The sequence below is a fragment of the Giraffa tippelskirchi genome, chromosome 8 (genome assembly GCF_054371585.1).
Source record: "Giraffa tippelskirchi isolate mGirTip1 chromosome 8, T2T-mGirTip1v1.2.pri, whole genome shotgun sequence".
In the NCBI taxonomy this organism is placed as follows: Eukaryota; Metazoa; Chordata; class Mammalia; order Artiodactyla; family Giraffidae; genus Giraffa; species Giraffa tippelskirchi.
Genome location: NC_137282.1, coordinates 148357194 through 148373158, shown reverse-complemented (window position 1 = coordinate 148373158; position 15965 = coordinate 148357194). Strand labels below are relative to the sequence as shown.

Genomic DNA, 15965 nt, shown 5'->3' with positions numbered 1-15965 from the left:
ACCTCATGCTATTTAGGTAGCTACGTGCAAAGCACTTATTTTGTCTGTTTTAAGAATATAAGAATTGGCTGACAGTTTATCGCTTGCTTTCATAAAGAATTCTCAGAATTCAGTCTTCTTGGTAGCATGACCAGCACAATGAGTAATTATCTAATTCTTTGATTCTTATAACTTGACCTAGAATAATTTTGTGTGATTCTTCAGTAAGCTCTTTAATGGTCTTTCTCATGTCAGTTCCTGCTATTTGTGACCAATTTTAATAAGAAATTCTTTCTCTCAGAGGTAGGGATGGATTTTCTTTTGATTTTCTATTAAATGAAGATAAAAACATTGACAAATTTGCTTCTTAGATTTTGACATCTCTAGAGAGTCTGTGTTTATTTTTTTTTGAGATGAGACCCATTACACCCAAACATGCATTAAATAGCTATAAAACTCAAAGAAGCTTTTGACAGGATGCATCATCACTAACCAACTCAGGATTGGCTGGGTTAATAGTAGGTTTAGCATGAGGCGTGTCGGCACTTAAGCATCTGGAGGTAGGTGTTAATTTTACTTGTATCCTTACTCAGGCAGCGGAACATTTTATAAAAAGCAGTTTGGCGCACACCATCATCGCCCGCCGTCAGGGAGGACTTGTCTGACCACACTGAATAGGTCTCCTTCTCCTTCTCTCCAGGATAAATCTAAGCATCCAAAAGATAATGAATTTTATGAGTTTTATTAGTATTTGCTCTTCTTTGTTCCTTCTTATTATCAAATTAAAATTGGGAAAGACTTATGAAATTCTAGACGTGGATTTGGAGCCAGTGTATGGAAAATCTATTAGCAATCTAAAATCAAGAAGCAGAACTCAAGTATGAGTTTGGTTTCGACTTTCTCTTTCCTTCCTTCCCACTCTCATCCTTTGGTTTTAAGAGGACAAAGAAAGAATATGAGCAGATTCTCAGTAGCAGATCACCTGGGTTCCTTTGAAGAAAACATTGATCTTACAAATTCTATTCTCCAGTTCTCTTACCCATGAAAGTATTTCAACCGCATGTGCCCCGCAAGAGGCTAGCTTTTGGTGGAATTGTGTGCAATGCATGGAATGCTGCACCTGTCAAAAACTGCAGTTGAATTCTAATTCACTACAATAGAATCTAGCATTATGAATGATTAGTCTCTTGCTTTATATAACAGCAATTAGAATATAGAAGGCCTGAATCTTGTTCTTATAACGTGAGATGTTTCAAAACTCATTCCTCAATTCAGAGGTCATCTTATTTCATTCATGAGGAAAGCAAAGAAGGCTTCAGGAGATGGCTCACCCTTTTTTGTGTCTCTTCCACACCTTCTAGAAGTACTTTGGTCTTTTCCTCAATCTCTATGGCCTTTGACAAGAGATCAGGTGAGGCTTCTTTCGCACGTGGCAGTTCTGTGACTAGATGATGCAGAGGTTCACCCCATGCGTGGAGCAAGCTGAGTACCAACCTAAAAAGGATTTCATCCTAAGCAACCACAGGAAACAATCTCATTAAAATAAAGAAAATTCAGTGGGCTTGGTAACATGTGATTTTTGCTCAGGGAGGCTGAGCATATAAAAAAAACCTGTATTATTCCTCTGTGTATGCAAAAAATTTTAAAGATGTTAAGGATATAAAATTATAAAATGTATACTACTAGTTTATACTTTGCTGAAATTCCTTTTAAAAAACTGCCACTTAAATAACCCTTTTGATGAATTCTAATTTAGAAGATGAAATACTTTCTTTTTCCCTCTGAAATTCAACCATCTGTTCAGTGAGTTCTTTTATATTTAAATGCTTTTCTTGTCCAGGGAGAGAAATCTAAATATTTTGTTGGAACTCAATGTGTGCCTAGAGTACCTGACCCAAGAAACATGGATCCTACCCATGCCCACATCATTTTCACCCCATGATTCATTTGTATTAATGAAGCAAATCATTCATTAATGTATTCATTTTCTGATTGGTAGTTTTATGATATTTGAACAAAGAGATAATGAAGAAAACATGAAATTCTTAAACACATTTTCCTGAATCTATACCAACATCAGTCCCATATGCTATCAGAGCAGTCTTTCTGTTGACATGTATAGGGGCAAAAAATGGCACAGTATTGTCTTTAGTAAGAGCATCAGTGGGATTCACAATGGAGCCCCCCCCCCCCAACTCAGTTCACTACTACTAGGATTGAGCATGAAACTCCCAGGGGCTGAGTGTCTCTAATTAACGGCTTGATTTCTTGATGGCCATGAAATACTTTAGTGGTACAGGAAATCAGAGCAGAGAAGAAACGAATAGACATTGCAATAGAAACATAATGGGAGACTAAGGAGCTGTAATGAAATACAGAGTCTAGTTTTCAAGGGGGTTTTGTAGCTTAAAGATGAAGAGTGAGAGCTCTGAGTTGGATGAAGCCTAGACTCACTGCTTATTACCTGTGTGATGAGTGAAAATCCCTTTTCTGAGCCTTGGTTTCTTTATCTCAGGAAGTGTAATAACAGTCACTGTGCTACAGGAATTTTGGGAGGATTAAGCATAGTAATGAACACAGAGCACTTTGTAAATTTTATGGCAGTGTAACAGCCCTCAATAAATTTTAAATTTATTTTAAATTCATTAAAAACATCCTCCTTCTCCTTGACCTTCTTCCTTCATTTTATCATCTCCATTATTAAGATGCTGAGCAGATGGAAAGAATGTTGATGTTATTAACAAAGTTTTAGTAAGAGAACAGATTGTATTTAAGAGAAGATGTATGTGAAAATATTTTAAATAATGATAGGATTGTGGTTATTGTGGGAATCAGAAAGGATCAATTAAAATGAAAAAAAGTTGGAGCTGGGATAAATGATTGAGGCTTAATTTGTAGACTGTGTTTTCATCAGAACAGAAACAATTGTTGTAACCATGAGAAGCAAAACATAATATTTTATAGGACATTTGGGAAGGAGACTAATAATTAAGAATAAAAGTGGTAGAGCAATTATTGAGAATGATAATGAAGTAGGTTTCAGAGAAGCAGAAGAATCAGGAGAGCCTTGGAAGTCAGAAGCAATGTCTCCAATGGTGCAGTGTAGGAGTGACTCCCACGCAGGTGTCACTGGTCACAGGGAATACTCAAAACTGTGGTTGTGTTTCTTATGTATCCATGAATTCTGCCAACCTTATATTTTACACATAGAATTTTTGTTCAGCCCATGCTTTCATACAGTATAATAGCTGCAATCCTGGGCCTAATGCATTGGTTAAACTAAGGTTATCTGCATGGGAATTTATAGATCTGCTATTTATTTGCTACTACAGATCTTTAGTCATCACTTGATTCTATTCATATGTTATCAACTGCATAATGTAATTTCTCTTGGATTGCTTAGTATTCCTCCCCATTTCTCTGCATGTGCAGTTACCATTACTCTAATAATCTAAAGCCTAGTAACACGAGTGCACTGTCTCAGCTGCTCGGGTGAAAAACCCAGATAAAATCCTCACCTTTGTATTGTCAGCTTCTTCTTTGGTATTAGGGGTGGTGATGGATGTGGTGTGGCAGCTGTCGTGGATGTTGGAAGTGACGTTTTTGCTCTGGCCATATTGTTTATCCTGGGAATGATCAAGTACATTCAATTTCTTAGGGTTATTTTGGCATTCAATAAATGAATTCATTACCAGAATATTAACACAGCTGATCGATGTATAATTTTTTTAATGAGGGTTAAATAACAATTGAATGTCATTCTTTTTCCTATTTTTTCCCATTATCGCTATAAACAATTGTTTTTCACCTTATTTTTCTAAACTTGAAACTCTTCCCTTCTTTACTCTTCCTACGTTTAATTTCATCCTTTCCAGTTAATATTAGGACAGCAAATGCTAAAATTACCACAAATATCAAATAGTAATATCAAATATTAATATTTTAATGTTTTACTGGAGTGCCACAGTCCATGGGGTCGCGAAGAGTAGGACACGACTGAGCAACTAACACACACCTTCAAGATGACAAATACAGGTACTTTAAATTTATTTTGGAAATTTTAAAATTAAAATGAGTGAAAGAAAATTGAAGCAGATATTTCACTCTTTAAGAATCTTTGAGATTTCATGAAATTGATCCTTTCTTCGATTTACACGTCTTACGAGCTGATGCCTTGTTTGACTTAGGAAGTGTGTTAGTTGAAGCTTGGCTGATGCAGCCTTTTTGTTTAAATGATAATATAGCCCACTCACTTTCACCAAGGTTTCTTATGGAAATAAGCAAGAAGTGCAGTACTTACAAATTGGGTGAACATTTCCCTGGCTAGCCTGTTGTTGTAGTTGGCCACCATGGTTGCTGTGTCAAACAGGTTTTGAAGGGGAATCTTGCACTTGTCAGGTTGGTCTTTACAGTAAGGTGCATAGTCCTCACCCTGGCACAAGAATAGATTTGACACCACCAGCAGCAGGAGCAGGCAGGACCCTGCATAAATAAAAACATGAGCCACTCAGATGATGTATTAGCCCAAGGCTAGCAAAAGCCATCCTGTCCAGGAAAGCCTCATCTCTCCTTGTTGCCCTGAGCAGAATTTGATCCAATGAGCCAACTCATTGGAAAAGACCCTGATGCTAGGAAAGATTGAGGGCAGGAGGGGAATGGGGCAACAGAGGATGAGATGGTTGGATGGCATTACCAACATAATGGACAAGAGTTTGAGCAAACTCCAGGAGATAGTGAAGGACAGGGAAGCCTGGCATACTGCAGTCCATGGGGTTGCAAAGAGTTGGACATGACTTAGGGACTGAAAAAGAAGAACATCAGAATTTTTAAGGTTTTCTCTTCTCTTAGTTGTATAGTGCCATGGTATCTAAGAATAAAATGGTTATTTAAAATCAGGTTATGAAAGTAAAACAAGTGACTCTCAAAATGCAGAAATAAGTTGGAGAATTGTGAGACTATATCTCTGAATATCTAAGGGACAAGGGAATATCTTATTGGGACAAGCAAGGAGAATAATAGTTCATATAACACAGGCATATTTGTATACATATATTTCTGTGTGTATATACATGTGTTATGCATAAAGATATATATGCACTTAATTCCTACATGGAACTTTGTGCTTTTTCAAAATTAGACTATATAGGAGGCAATAAGTATAGCTGTGGTTGTTCCAATAGTCATGTATGGATGCGAGAATTGGACCATAAAGAAAGCTGAGCACTGAAAAATTGATGCTTTTGAACTGAGGTGTTGGAGAAGACTCTTGAGAGTCCCTTGGACTGCAAGGAGATCCAACCAGTCCATCCTAAAGGAAATCAGTCCTGAATATTCATTGGAAGGACTATTGCTGAAGCTGAAGCTCCAATACTTTGGTCACCTCATGCGAAGAACTGACTTATTGGAAAAGACTCTGATGCTGGGAAAGATTGAAGGCAGGAGGAGAAGGGGATAACAGAGGATGAGATGGTTGGATGGCCTGACCGAATCAATGGACATGAGTTTGAGCAAGCTTCGGGCGTTGGTGATGGACAGGGAAGCCTGGCGTGCTGCAGTTTATGCAGTTGCAGAGTCGGACAAAACTGAGCGACTGAACTGAACTGAAGGATAGCAGAATATCATAAATCCGAATGTAATTGATCATTTATTGGAAGACAGCTAACTATATGAATTTTTTTCTGTTAAAATATGATTTGGTGATCATATAACATATCTCAATATCCAATATACGATTGAAGAGGGTCTCAGTGTGTTATTCACACTGTAAACTGAAGGAATCAACTATCAATGGATAACTATGCATTAACCTTGTAGTTTAATGAGCAAAATAAACTGATAAACAATTTTGTCCTTTTCTCAGTGTTCAGTTCAGTTCAGTTCAGTCTCTCAGTCGTGTCTTACTCTTTGCAACCCCATGAACCGTAGCACGCCAGGCCTTCCTGTCCATCACCAACTCCCAGGGGTTAACCCAAACTCATGTCCATTGAGTCGGTGATGCCATCCAACTGTCTCATCCTCTGTCGTCCCCTTCTCCTCCTGCCCTCAATCTCTCCCCACATCAGGGTCTTTTCAAATGAGTCAGCTCTTTGCATCAGGTGGCCAAAATATAGGAGTTTCAGCTTCAGCATCAGTCCTTCCAATGATCACCCAGGACTGATCTCCTTTAGGATGGACTGGTTGGATCTCCTTGCAGTCCAAGGGACTCTCAAGAGTCTTCTCTGACACTACAGTTCAAAAGCATCAATTCTTTGGCACTCAGCTTTCTTTATAGTTCAACTCTCACATCCACACATGATTACTGGCAAAACCATAGCCTTGACTAGACGGACCTTTGTTGACAAAGTAATTTCTCTGCTTTGTAATATGCTGTCTAGGTTGGTCATAACTTTCCTTCCAAGGAGTAAGCGTCTTTTAATTTCATGGGTGCAGTCACCATCTGCAGAGATTTTGGAGCCCAAAAAAAGAAAGTCCGCCACTGTTTCCACTGTTTCCCAGCGAGCTATACTCTCTGCCTATAACAATTTTAGGTGCTATTGTGCCCAAGCATTGAAATTGGGGCTTTTCCCAGAAATGAATAGATATGAGCCCTGCTCCAGATATTGTGTTCTTGATGCTGGAATCTTCTGTCCTCTGGTCCACTAAGTGCCAGGCTTTCTCTCCTGAGCATCATCTGGTTCTCCTGTTTACACAAGTGTTTGTACTTTGGTTTTCCTATCGATTCTCTTGTTCTTTTGATCAGACTACCCAGCCTCTTGATGGTTTATTTTTCAGACCCTTTTTTTCTTTGTTTTTCCTGATGCTTGTTAATGTATTTGCTTTCGTATATTCCTGAATTTCAGTATCTACAGCTGTCCTACCCTATCCTGTTGCTGTCTAAATTTTGGCTTTTAGCATCACCATATTTTTCTGAACTTCCTTTTCCTTTTGGTCCAGTTTCCGGTATTCATATTAAGCTGGATTCTCACTTCTGTCTGTTCTTGGTGCCTCAAGTAACTTTGAGAAGTTAGCTTTCTCCCCATGCAATACTGCCCCTTTTTTGATACCATTGTGCACTTTGTATAATTTCACTTCCTGCCTCATATTTTGTCTTTGTCTTTTTCTAGCTACTGTAACTTCAGTACTATGTGTCTTTACATTGGTATTAATATTTATAATAAATTCTTAACCTGATGTAGCAGATAATTAAAAGGAATACAATCAAAATAGTAATAATAAATCTCCCCAAATTATAATCCATAAATTCTCCCATTTTTAAAAGTTTTTCTATGCAAATATTATTGAGATCCCTTAACTCATGTTTCATTACTAAGTGATTCAATTTTGAGATAGAATATAGAGAACAATGGAGTGGTAAACACTGACAATTACCTTGCTATTTATATGTCTCATTAGTAACTGTGTAAATGTTAGTTTTTGTACAGTAGGGCTATTTCTAGCATATATTAGAGCTCCCTGTGGGGTGATTGCTTTTGATGAAGGATGTGCACTGAGAACTATAATTGCCAAAAAGATGAGTGGACATGAAAGGAAGCAATGCAAGGAAGACATAGGCTTTTGTTGTTGTGGCAGGAAAAGCTTGCTGTGTCTCTCATCTACAGTCTAATCTCCAGATTTAACAAAAATCCTTATTTTTCCTTTGATTTTTTAAAAATTTGGGTTATTTGTGTTTTTTACCCTTCAGTTGTATGAATCTCATATATTTTTGGATATTAAGACTTTATCAAATATGAGATTTGCAAATATTTCCTTTCATTCCATAGGTTGCCATTTGATTTGTTGATGGGTTCCTTTGCTGTGCAGAAGTTTCTGAGTTTGATGTGGTCCCACTTGTTTATTTTTGCAGTTGCTGCCTTTGCTTTTTGTGTCAAACAAAAAAAAATATTGCAAAGACGTATGTCAAGGAGATTCTCTCAATGTTTTCTTCTAGGAGTTTTATGGTTTAAGGTCTTATGTTAAACCTTTTATTCCATTTTTGGTACAGTTTAATTTTTTTGCATACAACTATCCTGTTTTCCCCTTGCCATTTATTGAGGAAACCATCTTTTCCCATTGGATATTCTTGGATCCTTTGTCATACATTAATTGACAATACATGGGTGTGTGCTTCTCTCTGGATTCTCTGTTCTGGCCTGTTGACCTGTGTATATGTTTTTATGCAAATGCCATTCTGTTTTGATTACTTTATATATTTATAATTTTCTTTATTTCTCTTTCAGATAGTTTGCTATTGGCATATGGATAGGCAACTGAGTTTTGTATATTGGAATACAGTATACAAAATATATGCTACAGCTTTATGGAATAGACATTTTTCCCCCAAATAAGACATACAGATAGCCAAGAGGTATATGACAAGAGAAGGAAATGGCAACCCACTCCGGTGTTCTTGCCTGGAGAATCCCAGGGACGGGGAAGCCTGGTGGGCTGCCCTCTATGGGGTTGCACGGAGTCGGACACGACTGAAGCGACTTAGCAGCAGCAGCATATGACAAGATGCTCAAAATCAATAATTACCAGGAAAATGCAAATCAAAAGCACAAGTGATATCACCCCATACCTGTTAGAATGGCCATTAGTAAAAAGGTAAGAAATATTAATAACATGTGTTGATGAGGGTATGGAGAAACAGTAGGTCTTGTGCACTGTTGCTGGGAGTGTGAATTGGTGCAACTCCCATGGAAAACAACTGTGCAGATTCCTCAAGAAATTTAAAAGAGTAATGTTATATGATCCATTAATCCTACTTCTGGCTTTCCTCAAAGCTCAGTCAGTAAAATATCTGCTGCAATGAAAGACCCAGGTTTGATTCCTGGGTTGGTAAGATCTCCTGGAGAAGGAAATGGCAACCTACTCCAGTATTCTTGCCTGGAGAATCCCATGGACAAAGGAGCCTGGCAGACTACAGTCCATGATGTTGCAAGAGTTGGACACAACTTAATGACTAAAACGAAACCACAGTCCTACTTCTGGATATATATTCAAAGGAAATGAAATCATTATCTTAAAGAGATCCCATATTCATTGAAGCATTATTCACAGTAGCCAAGATAGAGGAACAATCTAAATATTGTCAACAGGTGAACAGATTAAAATAATGTGATATGATATATACGTGTGTGAATATTATTTAGCCATTTAAAAAAGGGAGAAATTATACCATTTGTGACAAATGGATAAAACTGGAGAGCCTGATGCTAAGTGAAATAAGTCAGAGAAAGAGAAATACCATATGATCTCAATTATCTGGAATCTAAAAAAAAATTGGAACTCAGAAACAGAACAGGAAAGTGATTGCCAAAAGCTGGAGGGTGCAGAAAATAAGGAGAGATTTGTAAAAGGTTACACATTCTCATTTAATAAGGTCTGAGGAACTAACGTAGAGCATGGTGACTATATGGTATAAGATCGTGCTGTATAATTGAAATTGCCTAAGAGAATGGAACTTATATATGTTCTTTACACAAAAAAAATAAACAGTAAACCTGTGAGGTGATGACTTTGTTACTGAACTCAATAGAAAAGGAAAATCTTTTCTAAGACATACATACATTGGGGTCAACAAGATGGTGGAGGAGTAGGTGGACATGGAGTACATCTGTCTCCATGGATGCATCTAGAATTCATGTACAGGGTTTTCCTGGAAGCTCAGTGGTAAAGAATCAGCCTGCCAATGTAGGCATGAGTTCGATTCCTGATCTGGGAGGATCTCCCATGTCACAGAGCAAATAGTCCCATGCCCCACAGCTATTGAGCCTGTGCTTTAGAGCCTAGGAACTGCAAATACTGAGCCCACATATCACAACTACTGAAGTCTGTGTACCTAGAGCCCGTTCTCTGTGACAAGAAAAGCCACCACAATGAGAAGCCCCATATACTGTACCCAGAGAGAGTCCCCCGCTCTCTGCACCTAGAGAAAAAGTCTAGGAAAACATGAGCTGCACTAATTTGTGTTGCAGGTTGGGGGAGTCAAGGGGTACTGGGGAAATGAGAAATGAACACATTTTCAATAGGTTTCCTGTATTTTTCTACATTTGCTTCTTCTTGCCCCCCTTCTCTACAAGGATGGTGTTTAAAAAAAATTAATGCATATTTAAGTACCTCTAGAGATGTATCAGGAGTTCCTGACCACTGGAAAGGAAATCATAGATTCATGCAAAACTCACTAGGATGAAGGGAAGAAGGAGGAGGGAAAGCAAGCAGAACCAGTTTGTACCAGGGGGTCAGGGAGCTGAAGCAGGGGAGAGATCCCGGCATTCGGGGCAATTGGTTGAGCAGAAGGAAGGCATTTGAGGCTTTTGGAGAGTGAAGTATCTGATCTGTGACAGTCCAGATGGAGTGGAACCACACAGATAATCCATGCCATTGGCCTTACGTACCTTGAACAGTGTTGCTAATCCACTGGAGCCTACGGTGGCTGGTTGCTGGAGCCATGGCAATTGGAGAGAAATCCCAGGAGGAGGACGGCTGCTGATGGGGAGATGGCCCAACAGGACAAAATGGAGGAAGTCTGCGGTGGGGAATGCCTAAGGAGGAAAACCTGGCAACCATATAAATAGGGTGCTACTGATGAGTCACACCCTGGGGGCGGAGCTATCACTGTTTCTTCTCTCTTATCAATGCTGGTGCCTGCATAAGAGCAATAGGGAAAGATCACAGTGATGGGGGCCTTTAAGCAACCAGTGCTCTGAGCAATAGAAAATTTCAGTATCTCTATACACCCTATGCGGGCATGCTAAGTTGTTTCAGATATATTCAACTCTTTGAGACCCTATGGACTATAGCAGCCAGCCTCCTCTGTCCAGGAGGATTTACCAGGTAAAAATACTGGAATGGGTTGCCCTGCCCTCCTCCAGGGGGTCTTCCCTACTCAGGGATCAAACCTGTGTCTCTTATCTCTCCTGCATTGACAGGTGGGTTCTTTACCATAAGTACCACCTGGGAAGCCGATATATAGGCTACCCTACCTATCCTATTCTCTTACTATCCAAATTTTGTCTTGTAGTGTAAAAAATTAACATCTAAATGTATGTGTGTTAACGTTTATTACAGAAAGACCACACTCTTCCTCAGTGGTAGTGGTGGTCTATGTCTATGGTTAAAGAACTAGGACAGGCTTCCTCTGCCCTGGGATGGATTTCCTGTGCCCTGCCCTTCAGCGAGGTCAGTGGGTGGCCAACTCCATCTATGTATACCTTGTGTGTGGGTCCGCTGCAGTTCTGCAGCATTCTCACAAAGAACTTTGTCTTAGCCACTGGAGATGCAAACTGTGCAGTGTCTCAAGACTTTACTCAGTCCCAGTGGGTTTTATCAGGAAGGCGCAACCCTTAAGAATAAAAACAGACTGCCTAGAAAAGAATACAAACTCATAGTCTTTATCATCTTCATAAATTTAAGTGATAAATCTCACCAAACTCATTCAGATACATTCTCAAATAAAGTTTTTATTGGCTGCCAAGTTGTAAAGCTGGGGCATTCATAATCTGGAGGAGTCCATACAGGCTCTTTCCACATCAACCCAATACCTTGTCACATTCTTTTCCAGTTGCATTGATGGGCCACAGTGTTTTCACACAATGAAAGAACTCAAAGATAAGGGATTTAACCCAGAAAAATATTTAACTCTCTTGCTTGTGAGAAGCAAGAAATTTCTTTTCACTCTGAAAATATCTGTTTTCTTTTTTTTTTTTTGAGTTTCTACTGTACTGTGCACTAGGCACTATAAGACACCTAATGTTATATGCACTGTCACATTTATATTTTTATAAATGTATGTCACAACCATACACGGCGGGGATAAATATCATTATTTTGGAGGTATAGAACTTTCTCTCTTGCTTTCCATACACTTCCTACATATTAGATTTTGATGTAAATTTTAACCATTATTTTTCCTAAACCTTTTAGTGAGCTGTCATTTTCTTTCCAGACCTTCTATCACAAACTGCTCTGTCTATCTCCTGGAAGAGCCTCAGTCCCCTAATATCCCTGGGATCCCCTTTTGTTCTGTGTAATACTGACTCTGTTCTTCAGCCAGACTTTGCTTTAAAAATGCAATTATAATTGTGTTTCTGCTCCTTAAACACTTGGATGGCTGTCTCTTGTCTTTAGAAGAAAGTCTACTTTCTTTCTCACTCTGCTTGGGTCTCTCCTACATCTTGCCCTTGTCTGGCCTTCAGCTTCACTCCTGCCCTGTCTCCTCTCTTCTCTCTCCAGTCCAGCAACACCAGACCTTACCTGTTCCCTGAAAACATTATCATCCTCCACCGTCTTCCCTCTCTTGTTTTCCTTTGCCTAGAATGTTTCTTCCTATCATTGTCTCAGCTTCCTCCCATGTATCTTCTAGATTTTTAGCTTCTGCATCAGTTCCTTGGACAGTGATTTCTAACTGTTAGACTAGGAGCCAAGTTCCTTTGACCTAGTTACCTTGCTCTGTGCTCTCACAATGTCAATCCTTCCTGTTTTAACATTTCTTCCAGATTGCCGTTTCTTGTTCAAATATCGGTATTTTCTGCTAGAATATACTTACTGAAATCAGTGGCCTCACCTGTTCCTTTTGTCTAAGTATGTTCATCCTGTAATGAAGAATCTGGTGCTGATGAATCAGTAAACAGTTGTCAAATACAAAAAGAATTTTTAAAAAACAGAAAACCAGAGAGGTTGAATCTCCTGCCCCGAGTCATGCAAGTTATACCTCTGGCCACACCTGATTAGAACCCATGTGTGTTTATCAAGAGAGTCCAGCTTTCCCTCCATTTTACTGCTACCCCGTGGAAGGGCTGGTGTGACTCAAAAGGTTCATTCTTGCTTTTTCCTCTTTTTATGCCCTAGGAATAGTATTTTGGATTCAGTTTTAAATAATAGAAGTTTCCAAGTTCCATCTGATAATAGAACATATACTTTAAAATAGTATTTTGAAAATTATAGGTGACTGCTTAGTGATATATCTGCATGTTTTGAAAATTTATATAATCTAGAACATTCTTGTGAAACCTATCATAAACTAATTCAATTTTGATCTTGAATTTTAGGCTAGAATTTAAAGTTATCTTTTTATCATCTTCTAATCTTCCTTAAGTTTTCCCTGACAGGTGTCTTATAAATCATATTACTTGGAGATTACGTATGCAATGCCAAGAAGATAGAGATAAGTTGCTGCCATATAACTGTATCTGTTTTTGTCAGTAAGGGGAGAAATTCATTTGTTGGCAAGCCTTTGGCATGTGGAAGGCGAATTTGGTTTCTGATTGTCAGTGATTATTTAATCTATGAAGTTTAATAATTCCCAGTCCAAACAGTGGTGAGTAATAGAAGTGCAAACCTTGGCTCTGGTTTTGTTTAGGTTATTTCTGTTGACGTTTGTAAACACCTTTTTAGTTGTTAGCAATTTACAAAGATTACAGATTGCCTGAAACCAAAGATAATGAGGGATGTATACACTCCCTTCATTTCTCCTTCCAGACTTTTTCAGGCATCTCTAATGAGATGAGAGTTTACTGAAGACACAGAAACAAAGGTCTACAACTGGCTTATTGTGGGTGAGTAGGTATTTAAGTTTTCTTTAAATTTTAAAGAGTCATTGATTTTTGGTATGTGTTGCCTGGTGCTTACCTGCTTCTATTTGGTGCCAGTTTTACTCTGGAGGGAGGTTTGGAGACAGTAAGACCTTTTGGAATCCCATGGACCTCGCTTTCTTATTGGTGAAAGTTTGAAAATCAGCATCTGTGGAGATCTTCTTTCCAACACAACTGGAATATTAGTGGAATTTATTTTTCTTGTTACCTGCATCCATTTTGTAACTTTGAATAGACACTTTATGATTTCCAAGTTAATTTAGGCACCCATAATGTACAATGTATGGTGTTTGTTGTGAAAGGATACCAGTGACAATCATTGAAGGTTTGTTGTTTGATAGTGAATATTCAGCCCAGGGCCACTTCTCTTTGCTTATTAAACTGACCAGTTATGACTGCATTTGCAAACATGAGTGAGTTCAGAGGTTTCTTCAATCTCTCACTAACTCCTAAGAAAGAATTTTTTTAGGTACTGACTGTATAACTAGACATTTGAGAAATGCTACAATGTTTTAAATGACTTATGAAGCCAGAAGATTTTCTGTTGAAGTTCACCTGAAAGATGAACTTGATTTTGACTATCAGCAATGGAATATTAAACATTTCAGGTACTCAATGAGATCCTCTAAGACAGAATAACTGTGTAGTACTTTTTTCTTTCATTAATTTATATCTTTTGCAATTTTAGTACTAGGAGGAATATTCTTCAGGGGGAAGAAAAAACACTAGAAGTGACAATTTCACTAAGCAATCAAGAGTTAGCTTATTTTCAATTAAATGAAAATGTTGCATGCAATGCTCTTTACAAAGACTCTTGGTATGTTTTGTAATTCGGTTCTTGAAAAGTATAACTATTTTTTTGAAAACGAGGGATATTTCTAAACTGTGAATGCCAACTGTCTGGCACAAATACCAACTGTGTTTCTACTGCATCGGGTTTCTTAATATTCTTAATTTGTTCAGTGGACAAATGATATTACTCATAAGAATTATCGAATGTGTGCTCCTTGTAATAGACAACATTGTGTTTGAACCAAATCTGCCCGTTGAGGAAATCTGACAGTGAAGAGACAGAACAAAGGGTGTGTGTGAGTTGATCGAGAAAAGGATAATCGGAGCTATGAAGTTATTCATTGATTGGCTTTTATGACAGCCACTTAACCAGTTTTTCTCAGTATACTTTCCTATAGACATAGAAATGAAAATTTTTCATGCTACCACATATAGGGCAACTCTATACTGCTTCCTACCCCCATTTGAAACAGGAGATCCTCAATTCTTGAGAAGGAATGGCAAGAAAACTCACCACTAGATTCTTGATTATTATTTAGGCTCTAGTTAGGTAGCATATTTTCTGCCATCGCTGAGTAAGTGCCTCACGTGTTGCAAATTTCTTTTGAACTCAGGCAGATGCTTATCAAGAAATCATTCATTTCTACCTAAACACTTTTGGGTGACAGATCAGAGCTTCTGATGATCCCAAAAGCAGTACTTTTACCAAATCCTAACGGTTAGCTTGTATTTCATTATAAATGGGAAAGTGCCTTGAAGTTTCCCAAACCATTCCGTGTCATGATAATTGATAAAAAGCAACATCAATTTGGGATAACTGAGAACAGCCTTCAGATGGCTAGGCACTGAGATAATAATGTGACTGTGATCATCTTAAAGACATTTTTGTCTATATCATTCATGCTATAACACATGAGGTGATTTATAATGTTTAAATATATGCTGCAAACACCTTTTTGGATAGGACATTGCAATATGTAGTCCAATGGGATACAAATAAGTGAAACACATATATTCTACCCTAAAAGGCTCTGTAGTCTTCTTGAGAAAACACCACATATGATGAGAAAAAAAAAAAAAAAAGCTTCATGGAATGTATTCTTAACAATCACAGATGATTTTAGTTTGAAAGAGACTTTATAACCTTTTTTATAACATTATTGATTTATTTTTGGCTGTGCTATGACTTCATTGCTGCTTGGGCTTCTCTCTAGTTGTGGTGAGTAGGGACTACTCTTGGTTGCAGTGTGCAGGCTTCTCATGGCAGTGGTTTCTCTTGTGTGGAGCACAGGTTCTAGGCTCGTGGGCTTCAGTAGTTGCAGTTCCAGGGCTCTAGAACACAGGCTCAACTGTTCTGGCACAAGGGCTTATAGTTGTTCCTTGCCACGTGGGATCTTCCCAGACCAGGGATCAAACCTGTGTCTCCTGCATCAGCGGCAGATTCTTTACCACTGAATCCCAAGGGAGCCCTGTGATCTTTCAAATCAAGGTCCTCTACAATGTCTTTCATGGAACATTGGCACATATGAACTTTTACACAAGTTATCCCCACTTAGTTAACTCCTGTAGGGATGCCTTTTTCTCCTCTAAAACATAAATATCGGTGCCAACAGCTGGCTGAAT

The 15965-nt window shown here is 38.4% G+C and overlaps 1 protein-coding gene across 2 annotated transcripts; it reads right to left on the bottom strand.

Annotated features, from left to right (window-relative positions):
• Window positions 1-503: 503 nt before the first annotated feature.
• LOC145516327 (chorionic somatomammotropin hormone 1-like) lies at window positions 504-10527 on the bottom strand. Of its 2 annotated transcripts, XM_081517470.1 has the most exons (5): window positions 10356-10527; window positions 4280-4461; window positions 3498-3605; window positions 1311-1490; window positions 504-686 (listed from the first exon to the last, which is right to left on the bottom strand). In XM_081517470.1, exons 1-5 carry the CDS (start codon window positions 10525-10527, stop codon window positions 504-506), a joined length of 825 nt encoding a protein of 274 aa, XP_081373596.1. The 2 variants fall into 2 exon arrangements, with proteins under 2 accessions (XP_081373596.1, XP_081373597.1); XM_081517471.1 differs by lacking the exon at window positions 3498-3605.
• Window positions 10528-15965: the final 5438 nt, after the last annotated feature.